Source organism: Suricata suricatta, chromosome 5, assembly GCF_006229205.1.
Source record: "Suricata suricatta isolate VVHF042 chromosome 5, meerkat_22Aug2017_6uvM2_HiC, whole genome shotgun sequence".
NCBI classification, from domain to species: Eukaryota; Metazoa; Chordata; class Mammalia; order Carnivora; family Herpestidae; genus Suricata; species Suricata suricatta.
In genome coordinates this window covers 79,886,455-79,902,776 of record NC_043704.1, presented here as the reverse complement: position 1 = coordinate 79,902,776, position 16,322 = coordinate 79,886,455, and the positions used below count along the sequence as shown (strand labels likewise).

The 16,322-nt window shown below is 44.0% G+C and overlaps 1 protein-coding gene across 20 annotated transcripts in view; it reads left to right on the top strand.

Moving 5' to 3' along the window:
* Positions 1-16,322, top strand: part of ST6GAL1 (ST6 beta-galactoside alpha-2,6-sialyltransferase 1) — a 119,735-nt gene that overhangs the window by 81,546 nt on the left and 21,867 nt on the right. For 17 of the 20 annotated variants that reach the window (XM_029939678.1, XM_029939663.1, XM_029939659.1 and 14 more), the window contains 2 exons: positions 6,154-6,289; positions 11,091-11,726. In XM_029939678.1, the coding sequence (XP_029795538.1) occupies positions 11,141-11,726 (586 nt within the window). In that variant the 5' untranslated portion in view covers positions 6,154-6,289; positions 11,091-11,140. Of the gene's footprint in view, positions 1-6,153; positions 6,290-7,631; positions 7,781-11,090; positions 11,727-16,322 lie in introns of all 20 variants that reach the window. The other 3 variants (XM_029939675.1, XM_029939674.1, XM_029939673.1) reach the window with 3 other exon arrangements.

Genomic DNA, 16,322 nt, shown 5'->3' with positions numbered 1-16,322 from the left:
CCCCCCCCCACTTGCATTCTGTCTCTCAAAAATGAATAAATATTAAAAGTTATTTTAAAAAATAAGTATAAGTTCTTGTGGAACAAATGGTGGATACTGCAAGTGTTGGGTGCAGCCAGTTCATCCACAGTAACAAGACCTCATTTGGGCATAAATGCAGGTAAGGTGAGTAGCTGAGGTACAAAGGTATGCATGTGGTGATTCTGTTCTCGTAGCTTCCTTTTTCTCTATGGATAAGTAGCAAGTTCACCAAGGAAACGGGAAGATGAAGGGACTTTTTATGGGGAGGAAGTCACATACTTAGTCCTCTAGGAGAGTGGCAGGTGAATTGACCAGAAAAGTAGCATGTGATTGCTAGGAAGCATGAAGGAGCTACCAGCAGTTAGTGGTCATGAACTTGAGGCAAACTCCATTACGTATCATTTTGTGATTTTCTTTAGGTATGCAGCTGTTTGCTCGCAGGTGTGTAGGAGCACAGAGAGTTTTCTTTAACCAGGATTGGGGTTTATCCAAATTTGTGTGATGGGAGAAGTCAATTTAATGAGTGACCACAGAGTTTAAGCTGGGGAGGAAGGGAAACGAAGCTATGAAGGAAGTGAGAAACCATGAGAAGGTTGTAGGAGGAACCACAGAAGACAGTTGGAGGTCAAAACTAGTTGGACTAAGCTACAAAGATAGGAATGGTGTTTGGGGGTGGTGGTGCCTGAAAATCAAGACTGTGGAGTATTTTATGAAAATGGTAAGATCAGAGAGATATGACCTTGGGCATGAGTGGCTAAAGTCACAATCACTGGAGTTGAAGAGGTAAAGAACTGAGAGCAGGGACTAGAAGCATTGTGTAGGTGGATGTTGATATCACCAAGAGTCAAGACAGAAACAGCATGGGGAGAATTACAGTGAGCCAGGTGCAAAAATATTCAAGGGATGAAGAAGAGTGTCCTGGTGGAGGGGAAATGACTTCACCGATGTTGGTAGCAGGTGGCATGGTCTGCACAGGGTTGTGTGAGGATGAAATGAGCTGGTGCATGCAAAGTTCTCAGCACTGAGCACAGGCTCCACGTGTCTTGGTGGTTCTCATTCTAAATCTTTGTGGTTCCAAAAAGCAGAGCTTAACCCCCTAATTTATTTTTATGGGGGAGTTGATTTTTCTTCACTTTAAGACCCCCTAAGTGGGGGAGGGCGCCTGGGTGGCTCAGTCAGTTAAGCGTCGGACTTTAACTCAGGTCATGATCTCACAGTTTGTGAGATCAAGCCCTGCATCAGGCTCTCTGCTGACAGTTCAGAGCCTGAAGCCTGTTTCAGAATCTGTGTCTCCCTCTCTCTCCACCCCTCCCCCACTCATGCTCTGTCTCTGTCTCAAAAATAAATAAACATTAAAAAAAAAAAGACTTCCTAAGGGGCAGAGCTGTTCACAAAGCTATGTGCACCCCCGGGAGGTAGTAAGTTCCCCGTCACTCTATGTATCCAACAGACAAAATCAACTTCTGCAATGACGGTGCTCAAAGGGGATTCTGGGTGTGTGGATGAGTGTGGATCTGACAGTTGAAGGACGTGGGGAAGGGGGAAGAGTGGTGTTGGAGCTAGCTTCGCTCTTTGATTCAGACACGACTGAGCACGACCCACTTATGTTTCCGAACCTGGCTAGATATGGGGTGGCCAGCAATAAACCGTAAAGGAATTCTCCATCTGGGTGGGACAGACCAGCAAACAGCTAATATCACGTAGTCTGATGAGAGCCAGAACAGGCACAGGGGAGTTATGTGGCTCTCTGAGGGGTCAAGAAAGTCTTCAGAGTCCAGGGGCACTTTAAGCTGGTGCAGGGGATCGTGGGGGGGCTGAGTGGGTGTGAACAGAGAAGGAAAGGACATTTCATCAGAAGGAACTTTAATTGCAGGGAAATAAAGGGTGAGAGAGCATAGGGCATTTGGAATGCCATAATTGAGTTATTCTGAGAAAATCACTCTTCTTCTTTATGCGTAATTTGGGACAGTCATGGTATGCACAGGGGAGGGGATGGTGAGGAGTAAAAGATATGATGCCTATAATCTTTGCTGCAAGCCTATTGTAATCCCTTTGGGTATATTACCTTACTTGATAACTTAAACAATCCTGTGAGATAGGCTGTTTCATTTTTACTCCCATTTTACAGATAAAGAAGCTGAGTATTAGAGGGTTGAGTAATTTACCAGATGTCTTGTACCTGGTGAGAGAATTTGGACCCTGCCCCAGTCTGTCTAATCCCAGAGCTCTTAGCCTCAACCCCTGTGTGCTGAGCACACAGCTAGTACTGAATAAATGGTAGTTGACTGCCAAAGTTTCTCACGCAGAGAATTGAGGATTCTGTTATAACTCTTGTGGCTGGTTGAAGTTCAGCACTACTGCAGTCTTATGAGCAGCAGTGACTACTTCTGGAAGACTCCTCACCTATGACAGATGGACATTAACAATTGGGCCACTTATGTTTCAGCAACTTGGTTTTTGGAAATCAGGAGCAGGGAATGGGTGTTATATCCTAGGAGTGCAAGTTTTTTGGAGCAGGTGCAATCGATAGGGGAGAGGTAGATCTGCCTTAACTATCTGTGCACTGAATTCACACAACAGTCACATGCTCTGGCAGCTTACTGGGGGTCTGGCAGCAAACCAGCAAGAGGTGTCACCAGGAGGGCAGGGGCTACCCTCAGTGTTCCTCGTAAGGGTGCCAAGAAAAGAACCTTTTCCGTCAGTGATGTCTGAGGGAAGCACAGAGCTCTGAAGACCTGGTAAAATTTCATTCAGTCAACAAATAATTATCGAGTGCTTGCCATGTGTTGGACACTTATCTAGGCCCTGAAGATAGTAGTGAAGAAGTCTGAGAAGGCTCCTTCTGAAGGAGTTTACTTTGTTAGTAGAGTAGGCAGATGGTAATCAGATAATCCTATGAATGCGTGCATAATTACAAAGTCTTATGCACTAAGAAAACATAGATCACATGAGAAGAAGAGCTATCAGACGTATTTTAGGATTTGACCAGGAGTGTCTGGGAGCCAGCTCTCTGATTTGATGAGGGGACCACTGAGGTTTTGATAAGGAACACCATAAAGCACCTCTTGCTTTTGCCTTGACATACGCAGGCCGGCCCACAGCTGCCCTCCTGCCTGCGTGGCCCCCAGCCTGCAAGGCGGGCGTCTCCTCCTAGGTCAGGGGAGGGGAGGAGCGAAGGGGCTGTGGTTTCCTGGCTTCCGCTGAGTTCTGCTGAGGCTGCGTGTTCTAGGCCAGGCTTCAAGGCCAGCTCCACAGTGTGCGTGGAGTTGATACACAAGGTTGAAATGTATTTTCAGTATTGACCCTAACAGTTTTGCCAGTAACATCATAAGTATAATAAAGGAAGTAAAAATGAAAGATGAGAACTTCTCTCTCAGTTTGCTTATCAGTTATTTTCTGGTCTCAGTCAGGTACATTTTCCCTAGCTATTAGGACATGAGTAACTTTTAGTCACAATGATGAGTGCACAGATAACATTCTCTGTTTCACTTTTTTTTGTTATAATGTTTGAAGGATTTTTCCCCTGTTGCTACGTAAATTCATACACAATAATTTATACATTTTATATATGATTACATATTACCTTATATGTATTTATACATATTTTTAATTTATATATTTTAAGTTAATATTGTGATATATATGTATATTTTCCTTCCTTCTCATTAAAAAAATTTTTTAATGTTTATTTATTTTTGAGAGAGTGACAGAGAAAGAGTGCAAGTGGGGGAGGAAGAGTGAGAGAGGGAGAAAGTATCTGAAGCAGGCTCCAGACTCCAAGCTCTCAGCACAGAGTCTGCGGGGTTCAAACTCACAGTGAGATCATGACCGAGCTGAAGTTGGACGCTTAGCCAACTGAGCCACCCAAGCGTCCCATATTTTCCCTTTTCTTTCTTTCTTTCTTTCTTTCTTTCTTTCTTTCTTTCTTTCTTTCTTTCTTTCTTTCTTTCTTTCTTTCTCTTTCTTTCTTTCTTTCTTTCTTCCTTTCTTTCTTTCTTTCTTTTTCTTTCTTTCTTTCTTTCTTCTTTCTTTCTTTTCTTCTTTCTTCCTTTTCTTCCTTCCTTCCTTTAAGGTTTATATATTTATTTTGAGAGACAGAGAGAGAGTGAGCGAGTGAAGAGCAGAGAGAGAGAATCACAAGCAGACTTTTCAGTCAGCATAGAGCCTGAGGCGAGGCTGCAGGGCTCAAACTCAGGAACCATGAGATCATGACCTGAGCCGAAGTCAAGTATCAGACACTCAACCAGCTGAGCCACCCAGCAGCCCCTGTAGATTTTCTTTCCATGAGGTGGAGGTACCCAAGTTTAACTATTTCCCTTTTGCTGAATGCTTAGTGTCATTACCCATAGATTTTATAAGTGTTTATAAAATGTTTTATAAAGAATGAATTTTATAATTCAATATGTACATACAAAAAGAAAAATAGTTTTTCATTTCAAAATTGTTTATAAATTGTATATAAATGGTTTAAACATTTTATAAACAGTATAAACAAACTTAGATTTAAAATGTTTTTTATTTATAAATATTATAAACAATTTTGAAACTGAAACTTTTTTCTTTTTGCATGTATATACTGATTTATAAAATTCATTATTTATCCTACAAATCCTTTTTAAAAAATATTTTAATATTTATTTATTTTTGAGAGAGAGAGAGAGAGAGAGAGAGAGAGCGAGCGAGCGAGCACAAGCAGGGGAGGTGTAGAGAGAGTAGGAGACACAGAATCCGAAGCAGGCTTCAGGCACTGAGCTGTCAGCACAGAGCCCGACATGTGGCTCGAACCCATAAACTGTGAAATCATGACCTGAGCCGAAGTAGGGCGCTTAGCAAACTCAGCCACTGAGGCACCCCACCACAAATCCTTTTTCAAACTTCATCACAACTGTGGAAGGTAGGGAGTCATTTACATGTGAGAAAAACAAAATATGTCATCTTTTTCTCCTTTCAATTATTTTTTCAGTCTTATTTCCTAGAGGTATGTAACTTAGTTGATGGTCATAAGCTCTTAATTCTGTGACCTGGTTACTTTCTAAAAAAAAGGTTGAAGTAATTGCTACTGCTTCCTCAAAATACACCGATTCTAGTACAATCCATTCAACCAGCAATGAATCATTTTGGAAACTGCTGGCTGATGTTAATCCTAGAAACTAGCATCTTAATATGCCAGCTTCCCCTTTTGGGTTTTTCTTGGGATTCATCATAATTTTATATGCTTGTTAATCATTTTTTTCTATTTTGTGATTTGTCCATTCATGTAAATTGCCTGATTATTTTGAGAGGCTCTGACTTGCTTTATCCTTTGTACAACTTGACTCTTTTTTTCTTTTAATTACAGCATTTTCCATGGTAGATAAATCAGAATTTCCATGCAAGTGACTATTCAAGTTTTCCTTTATTATTTTTCCACATTCCATCAGAAAGAAGCAAGAGCTGACAACTATAGAATTCTATTTTTAGCTTCTTAAAATTATATTTTTATAATATTTTTCCAACTCTAAGAGTAATGCATATGTATTTTAAAATTTTTGGGATAAACAAAAAATTGTAAAAGCTGAAAACATTATTCTACCATCCAGTGTTGTCTTTTTTGTTTTTTCGAGTCCTCTCGCTGTCTCACATGTACATTAACATTTTTATTTTTTGGATTTGATTAGAATATTAGATACCGTTTTACAACCTATTTTTCCAGTGAGCATTATACCAATAGAAATTTCACATATCATTAAGTATTCTTTGATAATAAATAAGTTGAAAAAAATCTGTCTAGAGTAGATTTAGGGATGAGCTGAATCTTCTCTCCCCAAACTGCTCCTTACCCCTAAACCAGTGACTAATCCATCCTTTTCTTTACTGGGTTTCTCTGTGATGCCTGCTTCATCCTTCTAGCATGTTCTTATCTAGTGTAGCTCTGTTTCCAGGCCTTCTCTGCTTCTCCAGACCCTGAGCTCAGCACCTGTAACGGGCTCTTGTCTCCTTGTGGTGCTTTTCTTGAGCCCTCCGGGCTTCCTGGATCCTGCTGAATGAAAGACTCTCAGAGGGGCCTGACTGCCTTGTTAATCGTTAACCCTGCCCTACCGGGAAGCCAGCCCTTACCTCCTCTTTTTTTTTTTTTTTTTTTGGCCTTTGCAGATGTTTTTTGATCATCCTGAAAAAAATGAGCCTTGGCCTCCAGACCCAATAAAGCAAGCGTTCCTCTCATGGAGAACAGTGCTGGTTCCTGAGGACCTGGCGGGCCTGCAGCCCCAGGGGGATTAGCCAGAAGCAGGTAAGGAGACCAGAAGCGCTGGAGCAGCTAAGGGTGCATTCCTAATTAAGAAACGGGGTGGTAGAGTATGGGGCCAGGAGTCGTGGGGTCACGAAGTCTCATTGCAGCTTTGCTCTTTTCCTCACGTGTTATGTGTTTAGTTCTGATGAGTGGGAATAGGTGGTTTACCTGTTTTTATAAAAGGTATGTGTGAGACTTGAAGTGACTCTGTGATTCAGTCCATCTTTTTTGAGCACCTGCTTTGTGTCAAGTCCTGTCTGTGGTACTGGGCACGTAGTGAGGGGTACTCCGGGGCAGGAAGCTTACTTTGACTGGGATTTTCTTACAGTTGGTTTTAGAGTTGGCTTCTTCTTCTTTTTTTTTTTTTTATTATTTAAAAAATATTTTTTTTTTAGTGTTTTATTTCTTTTTGAGGGAGAGAGACCGAGACAGAGACAGAGAGAGAGAGCGAATACGAGTCAGGGAAGGGTAGAGAGAGAAAGACACGGAATCCGAAACAGGCTTCAGGCTCTGAGCTGTCCACACAGAGCCTGTCACAGGGCTCAAACCCATGAACCGTGAGACTCCAAACATTCCTCTCATGGAGAACAGTGCTGGTTCCTGAGGACCCGTGGGCCTGCCGGCTGCTTAAGTCAGCTGCTTAATTGACTGAGCCACCCAGGAGCCACTGGCTTGTTTTTCATTGGTGATAATGTGGGCTGTTCCTGTTCTAGAAGTCTGGTGGGGGTAGTAGGGATATATTGATCGAATCCCATCAGTTCAGTAAGCCTTTTTTGAGTACCCAGTCAGTTTTAGGAATGAGTCAGTTTCAGGTCCTGCTTTGGACACTGAAGATTTTAGGAATGAGTCCAGAGGAGTTCCCCTCTAGCAGGGGGTCAGCAGGAAAAGCGAGCATTGCTCAGCACCTGATACAAACCAGAGGGCGTTCCATGGGAGGGCAGAAGCAGAAGGGTAACTCTGTCAGGTTGCCAGGCAAGTGGACAGGGGAGAGACTATAGCAGTGCAAAGGCCCAGGGGCTAAGACCTCTGGAAAATCCAAAGCTTGGTGTGTTTCCCCAAAGAATCAGGGGAGAAAAATTTACTACTCGTTCCCTTCAGTTTGGGCTGCTTAGATGGAACTGCTTCAGTCCCTGTCTCTTTAGAGCAGCTGGAGAGAGGAAAAAGGATCTTGAAGTTCTCAGTGTCTATGACCAGAAACTCCAGCCAGTCTTTGGACTTGGAGGTGGAAGAGAGGGTGGTGTCAGGAGACCTGGGGAGCCCTGAGGTGGTGAGGTTTCGGGATGAGTGCCCTGGGTCCATGACCCTGTGGGCTGAGGCTGTCTTCTTTTTTTTTTTTTTTGAGGCTTGTCTTAAAGTGGCAGGACTGTTGTGCTGGGCTTTTTGGAGGAGCTCTTCTCTTCTGGGACTCTCAACCTTGGGAGAACAGGTGACAGCCGGAAGGTGACCACCAGCTCCTTCCTTCCAAGCCTCAGCTCCTAGACCGTGAATCAGGTTTTACCTCCCTACCTCCTATTTCATTTCACTCACACATAGACGTGTTAAGTCCAACTTAACTGCGCTCTTCCAAATCATGCATGCAACTTTGGAAATTCTTTCTTCTCTTCCTTCCCTTTCCCTCCTTCCCTCCCTCCCTTCCTTCCTCCCTTTCTTCATTCCTTCCTTCTTTCCTTTTCCCTCCCTCCCTTCCTTCTTTCCTAAAATCTCAGTTCTTTCAACTATAAATGGAACTAATATGATTTGCTCTGCTTACCTGACAGGGTTATTGTGGGTCTTATATATCTAATTCCCGTGAAGGGGCTGCCTGAGGTTTTAAAACAGTGCACATGGGTTGGAGGGGCGGGGTCATTACTGAAGGCAAAGGTGATTCTCCTGTGATTGCCTGGTGGATTGAGTTGTCCCTCTAGGGAACCTGATTTTTCAGTTCTGTTTGGTCAACACTGACATTTCATTGTTTTGTTTTGTTTTCTTAACATAGATGCCTATCTTTTAGTGCGAAGACTATAAATGTTTAGAGTCAGACGGACCTAGGTTGGAATCCTGGTTCTGGCACTGACTACCACCTGACTTTGGAGAAGCCCAAACTTTGCTAAGCATCAGTGTTTTCATTTTCTCAAATGGGGCTGTGAATATCTATCCCATGGTGTTATAGTAAAGATAAAATTAGACATTGCAGGGGCGCCTGGGTGGCTCTGTTTGGTTAAGTGTCTGACTTTGGCTCAGGTAATAATCTCAAGGTTTGTGAGTTTGAGCCCCACATTGGGCTCGCCGCTGTCAGTGCAGAACCAACTTTGGGTCCTCTGTCCTCCTCTCTGTCTGCCCCTCCCCTGCTTGTGTGCATACGCGTGCGCTCTCTCTCTCTCTCTCTCTCTCTCTCTCTCTCTCTCTCAAAAACAAATAAACATCAAAAAAAATTAGACATTGCAGCTAAAATGCTGACCATACTGGAGACACTTTTTAAATGCTCCTTTCTCTTCTTCTTGAGTTCTTTATCTGTTGCAGTCGTGTGATCAGCTGGGCTGAGTGTCTGAGGAAACTGAATTCTTTAGTTTTCCGACATGTAACAAGGCCCCTTCCCGATTTCATGATCATAGGTTTGCATTTTTCTCCCTTTGTGTATATTTCATCACTTCCAAAATGTCTGCAGCTCAAGGCAAGAGCCCATGGTCTCCTACGGTCTGGGGGTGGGGTGGGGTGGGAAGCACTATTTGGTTGGTAGGAATGGTCTGGAAGCCGCTTACATTAGAGAGTCTCAGATAAAGACCTGAAGCTCAGGTTGATGAGTCATGGCCAGTGTTCCAGTCTGCCATTTCTCCCCATTCCATATGGCCTCCCCATGGCCCTTAGCCAAGGGGCTGCTCTCTGATTTCTGTTCAGAGCACTTCCTGTGGCTTTACAGTGACCTAGTTCAATGTCATTTTTGCTGGTCCTCCTAGTAGTCCGTGAATGAGAGAGGAATTACTCTACAGAAACCTAGGTACAGACAGGCTTAGTGACTTGCCCAAACTCACTACGAATGGGGAGCGAAGCCAGGTTTTGTGAATACCTAGTCCAGTACTCCTACCTCTTGCCCCAGATAGCCTTAGCTCTGGATTCCATGGGAAGGAACTATGGATCTCTAGTGGGTTAGCAGAACCCCAGGGGTGATTGCTTAGACTCATTATGGTAAATAAACCCAGTTATTTAGGAAAGAATCTGATGTTTTCCAAAAGATACAGATCATTGTTTGAGTTCAAAGTACTCCCATTTGCTGTCTAGTTACACAATTAATTCCGGGAAAGCAAAGTACGTCTTAACCCAGATATAAAGGGGACTATTAGGCTCTATGTGTGTAATAAAATCCATTTTCCAGAAGTTTCAGCAGTTTTGTGCATGTTTATAGTGAAAAAGACATGGATTGTGGAATCCAGTGCCTTTGGGTTTGAACTTCGATGCTACCATTTACTCAGCTTTGTGATCCTCGGCACTTCTCTTAACCTCTCAGAACTTCAGGTTGCTAATCTATGAATGTGGAGATTGTAACACCTTCATGGCTAACGATGGTCAGGGCCTCTCTGCACAGCTCAGGAGATGCCCTTCAAATTAGACAATTGTGTATGTGGTGCTGGCTGGGGTTTTGTGTCACGGTGGCCCTGGTTTATGGTAAAATTAGATGAACTAACATCTTATGTGCTTCATGCATCTTTGATTTTATCTCCTGAATTGGTTACGTGTCTGCTGTCTTATAAAAATTTCCTCTTCTTGGGGCACCTGGGTGGCTCAGTCGGTTGAGCATCTGGCTTCGGCTCAGGTTATGATCTCACAGTTCATGGGTTCAAGCTCCACATCGGGCTCTGTGCTGATAGCTCAGAGCCTGGAGCCTGTCTTCAGATTCTGTCTCCCTTTCTCTCTGACCCTCTCCTGTTCACACTGCCCCTCTCTCTCTCAAAAATGAATAAAACATAAAAAAATTAAGAAAAGAGATTTCCTCTTCTTTATCATGAGTTGAGTCAGCTTCCTGATACTTGATACTATTCTTGCAGGACACTTCGTGAAACTGAATGTTATGTTATAAGCTAACTGTTGGTGGTCTTCTCACGCAGGAGTCCAACAGCAAAGCCCTTAATGGGATGAGCCACAGGTCTGTTTATCACAGCCCCTGTCTGTGGACAGAAGTCTCATTCTGGCATTTTTTAAAAAAAGTTTATTTATTTTGAGAGAGAAGCAGAGGGCAAACCATGAGATCATGACCTGAGCCAAAATCAAGAGTCAGACACTTAACCAACTGAGCCACTCAGACGCCCCTTTTTCTGGCAATTTTAAAAGGATGCTGGGCCCCTTAGGATTTAGGGGAGTTTGGACACTTGTGATGTAGACCAGTAATCCTGCTCTTCCTTTTTTCTGTTAGTTTTTCTAGCATACTCACCTCCACTTAACAGACAGCATAAGACCCTAGCAACCCAATGATATGTAAGATATGGTTCCTGACCTCACCTAGCTCAAGAGTATAGTCAGGGAGCTAGACCAAGTCAACGCAAAACAAAGACAGGGTGTAAAAAGGAATGGTAGGAGACTACAGAACATGTTCATGGTCAGAGAGGAACAAGGGGTGTCTGAGGACTGCTCTCCACATTCAAAGCCCAAACTGAGGTCGAATGTTTACTTCAAGCTGCCATGAGCCGCAGGCCCGGTGGGAGGTAGACCAAGGCTGGAAGGGAGTCTTCTCACTCCGAACCCACTGCCTGGGCTCATCTTCCCACCTCTTGCCAGTCACTACTTTTTGGTTTGGTTTATGTAATGTTTGCCTCGTCTTACGTTTTTTTAGGCTTGTTTCCTGCTCAGAACAGAGTGGCTGCCTTGGACACATCTTTCATTATGATTCACACCAACTTGAAGAAAAAGTTCAGCTTCTGTGTGCTGGCCTTTCTCCTGTTTGCAGTCATCTGTGTGTGGAAGGAGAAGAAGAAGGGGACTTATTATGATTCCCTTAAGTTGCAAAGCAAGGAATTCCAGATGTCGAGAGGTCTGGAGAAACAGGTTGAAACTCCAAGCAGCACCCAGGACACCCACAGGGGCAGCCAGTCCCTCAAGAGCCCCCGGGGCCCAGCCAAAGCCAAGCCAGAGGCCTCCTTCCAGGTGTGGAACAAGGACAGCTCTTCCAAAAACCTTATCCCCAGGCTTCAGAAGATCTGGAGGAATTACTTGAATATGAATAAGTATAAAGTGTCCTATAAGGGGCCAGGGCCGGGGGTCAAGTTCAGTGCCGAGGCCCTGTACTGCCACCTCCGGGAACATGTGAACGTCTCTATGGTCGAGAGCACAGATTTTCCCTTCAACACGTCCGAGTGGGAAGGCTTCCTGCCCAAGGAGAACATTAGGACCAAGGCTGGGCTGTGGGGCAGGTGTGCTGTAGTCTCATCAGCAGGATCTCTGAAGTCCTCCCAGCTCGGCCGAGAAATAGGTGGGTTCTGGGGTGTTACGATGATCTGTACAGCCAGTGCCCTTGTGGAGCTGGGCATGCGGATGGGCCTGGAGACTGGGGCCCAAGTGTGGCTCTATGACCTGGCAGAGTGGGCCCACCACAGTGTTTTTTGGCTTTGTAGGAGTCAGAGGTCCCATAGGGCAGCTGAAAGGGTGGGAGTCCAGGCTGCCGGCATTATTATCAATGAGAAGAGCTTTGCTTGTCTCTCTCTTTTTTTTTTAACCAATTAATGAATTAATTTCATTTTAGAGAGAGAGAAAGAGAGCAGGAGCAGGGGAGAGGGGGAGAGGGAAAGAGAGAAAATCTTAAGCAGCCTCCACGCTCAGTGCAGAGCCCAACGCAGGACTTGATCCCACAACCCTGGGATCATGACCCGAGCCGAAATGAAGAATGAGATGATCAACCTACTGAGGCACCCAGGTGCCCCTGCCAAATTTTATTGTAACACTACAACCACTATGGGTGCAAGAGCAGAGGGGATGAGTGTATAGGCCTTTGAGTCAAAGAACCCGGTTTCCAGTAGCTCATAAGTTAAATGGGAACAGTAATGGTCCCTACATCACAGGATTACTGGGAGGATTTAAACCAAGGCATGCTGGGCACATAGCAGGTGCACAGTTAAGTGTTACTCCTGCTGGTTATAATGTTTTAGAAATAGGCTATTGTTTGAAAGGAAAAGTCAAACAAATCTAAGATACGTTACATGTGTATGTATCAAAAACATTTGAAAGTTCCTGTGCCCACCATCGGCTGTTATGAGGTTTGAGGCTGGAGACATGGCACATTATCACCATCCCTCTGGTAAACAATTTTGCAGTGGACAAAAAAGGAGCCATGAAACTTACCTTACTTGGGTCTTCTAGGCCCACTGCTCTGGATATGTCCCCTCCAGTCACTTATGTTATCTGCACAAAAACCCTGTTCGCAGTGTAATTTGTAGGAGCGAACAATTTGAAACCGTCTAATATATTCAATAGTGGAGAATAAGCTGGACAAATTCCAGGTATAGTGGGAAGGCTATGGGCCAGACATGCTGCCTTCAACAAAAGGCCTCCCCTCTCTCTTTCCTCTTTGTAGTCTAAGCTCCTGCTTTGTGTTGTTGATAGATCAGTGAATGAATAAAAGAATGAATGAGGGGCGCCTGGGCGGCTCAGTCAAGCATCTGACTCTTGATCGTGGCTCAGGTCATGATCTCACAGTTCATGAGATGGAGCCCCACTTCGGGCTCGGTACTAACGGTGTTGAGCCTGCTCAGGATTCTCTCTCTCTCTCCCTCTCTCTCTGCCTTCCTGCTCTCTCTCAAGATAATAAACTTTTAAAAAAGTTTATAAAGAATAAATGAATTCCTTAAAACATTTATCAGTCTAAATGCCCAGAGGAAATACCCTATTAAAAGGCAGAACATTTGAAGTCCAACATGCAATTTTTGTGATGTCTTAGGATCAAAGCCTTACCAGGGAAAGACACACTTGAAATTATAACTCTAGTCTATAGAAAAAGGTTGTTTTAATGTTAATGCAGAACACTCCCAACTTTTATTGAGTGCATGAAAATAAAGAGTGTGGTTCTAGTTCTAATTCCTAGATGTATTGGGCTCTTCCCAAAACTGCAACGCGGTTCTGCCCAGGCAGGCAACGATGATTTAATGTGAAGAAGAGCCTCAGCTAGCTCCTGGGATATCCTAAACATTACTGCTACAGAGCAGACATCAGGAAAAAAGGACTTTAGTTTCATTCTGGTTGAACAAAACCCAACCACACTGAGTTTTTAGCAAACAAGCCGGCAAGACACCAAAAAGGCAATAGCACAAGTTGGGGTGGGCCAGGGACCTTGGCAGCTTTTATTAGTCAGTGCTGCCTATTTTGGGAGGCACAAAATGTGACCTCACCACTCCTTTCTGCTGCAGAGAATTGAATTTGCATCCACTTTTCTTCCTTTGAGAGCCTGAGCTTCGTGTCAGACCATTTTTCCTGGCAGTCTTGTGAAGGGAATAAAAAAGGAGACGTATGACCTCACCTGCTCCAGGACCTTCCAGAGCCTCACAGAAGGGGAAGGCTTTCTGTGCCTTGCTTTCTTTAGCCTGATTCATTTCACAAGGATGGAAAATACATTCGCTCAAAAGGAGGGAACTAAGGAGCCTTAAGCAAATCCATTTCTTTGTGCTGCACACATACTTATAAATGTGGACAGGCTTCCATGTTTATTAACAGTGACGGATATCTTAAAACAAATTGATATATTCTGACCAATGACTTAACCTTTTTGGGGTCACAGAGACCTCTGAGACTAATTGGCTGGAGGCTATGGACTTTCTCTCTGGAAAAACACATAGACTGATTTCACACACACACACACACACACACACACACACACACACACACATTTTATACACCTCCCCCACAGGTATTTTGCACATGATTTTAGGGATTTACACGCCCTGTAAAATTTGTCCGCAGTCCACAGGTTAAAAATTCCTACTCCAATAATGATTTTCGTACAGAAAGGCTGAAAATTATTCAGGTAGGTGAGGCCAAAAGAGACAATAAGCCCTCAACTAATCAGAAAAATTACAGCATCTCAGGACCTGAAGATATAGTAGGGATCAATGCTTGTTATTTTTTTTTAATAGTTTATTGTCAAATTGGTTTCCATATAACACCCAGTATTCTTGCCCACAAGTGCCCTCCTCCATCACCACCACCTCTCTTCCCCCTCCCTCTTCCCCTTCAACCCTCAGTTCATTTTCAGTATTCAGTAGTCTCTCAGGTTTTGCGTCCCTCTCTCTCCCCAGCTCTCTCTCCCTCTTCCCCTCCCGCTGGTCCTCCATTAGGTTTCTCCTGTTCTCCAGTGCTTATTATTTTTAAATGTCTGTTATGGTGTTGTGCTTATTGGTAGTGACAGAACTCACTTTTCCAACAAACTCTCCTGTAGAACAGCAATATTTAAAACAGAGACAGCAGGGTGCCCAACAGTTGAGTGTCCAACTCTCAAGTTTGGCTCAGGTCATGATTCCAGGGTCTAGGATTGAGCCCCGTGTCGGGCTCCATGCTCAGCTTGGAAAACTGCTTAAGATTCTCTTTCTCTCTGCCCCTCTTCCGCTCACTCACTCTCTCTCTCTCCCTCAAATAAAAAAATAGAATAAAAATTTTGATGTGATGAATCCCTTGTCGGCTTAAAAAACCAGCTTAGTCGCTCTCCCCCAGGAGAAAAGCATTCTGAGTTGAGAATTTCTGGGGAGAAGTGCCAGGACTTTCTGAGCCGGGATCATGGTGGTGGGTCTGATTTGAAAAAGGCAGTAACTGGTGTCTAACTAGAAGTGACCTTGAGTAACTGGCAGGAGCCAGAGTTTCTAGCCTGGGAGGAGCCTGTCTTCTGGAGGAAGATACGTGCTGTCTTGGCAGTGCTGAGTCTGACAAGTTCATGGAATCCCCCTGGGCAGATATCTATGGTTGGGTATTTGATTCCGGGGAAGGGTCAGGGTGGGAGATCAGATTGAGGAGTCCTTTGTGCTGAGGTCATAGTTTAGTCCAGGAGGGAGGGCTGAGGAGAAGACCTAGAGAAAGATTACATTCAAGAGATGGAAAGGGCACCTGGGTGGCTCAGTCAGTTGAGTGTCCAACTTCAGTTTAGGTCATAATCTCATGACTTGTGGGTTTGAGACCCGCATTGGGCTCTGTGCTGACAGCTCAGAGCCTGGAGCCTGCTTTGGTTTCTGTGTCTCCCTTTCTCTCTGCTCCTCCCCCACTGGCACGCTCTGTCTGTCTGTCTGTCTGTCTGTCTCTCTCTCTCTCTCAAAAATAAATAAACATTAAGAGGTGGGGAAAGACTAGGGAAGGTGGAGACATTCAGAAGGCCAGAGAGAAGGGCCAGGGACAACCGGGTGTGTGTCGAATGGAAGGCAAGGGGAGTGGAGTTTGGGCAGATTCCAGGCAGATGGAGCTCTTGTGCACCGTGAGGACTGAGAAGACATCCCTGGATTGTGTCGCCCGGAAAGTCTGATTGTTTATATCAGGGGTTGTCAAATGTTTCCTGTGAAGGGCCGGACAGCCAACATTTTTGGTTTTGGCCATAGAGTGTCTCTCACCGCTACTTAAGTCTGCTGTTGTAGTGCAAAAACAAGCTAGACAGTAGTAAATGACTGAACTTGGTTATGTTCCAATAAAACTTTATTTACAAAAAGCAGAGAATAGGCCAGATTTGGCCTTCAGCCCATAATTTCCTGGCCCTGCTGTATATTATATCTAGTTTTCCTGACCAGAACCAGAATTCAGCCTTCCAAATATGCTTATATGATTTATTAGGCTAATGTGAAAATATACAAAGAGCTTGATCTAAACCAGGATAAAATTTCTTTCATTATTATTTCCAGCTATTTGGAGTTACTATGCTTGGAGGCAGTGGATTTTGGTGTATTTATGAATTTACTAATGAGCTGATTCTGTTGAATAGTCTAGGCATGCAATTATATCCTGAGCATAGAGTGATGCATTTATTTCTTCCTTTTCTAGTTTGTGTCCCTTTTTCTCATTCTAAGTTAACCAGAAGCCGTGGCCCCTGTGTTCTGCAGTCTTCTCC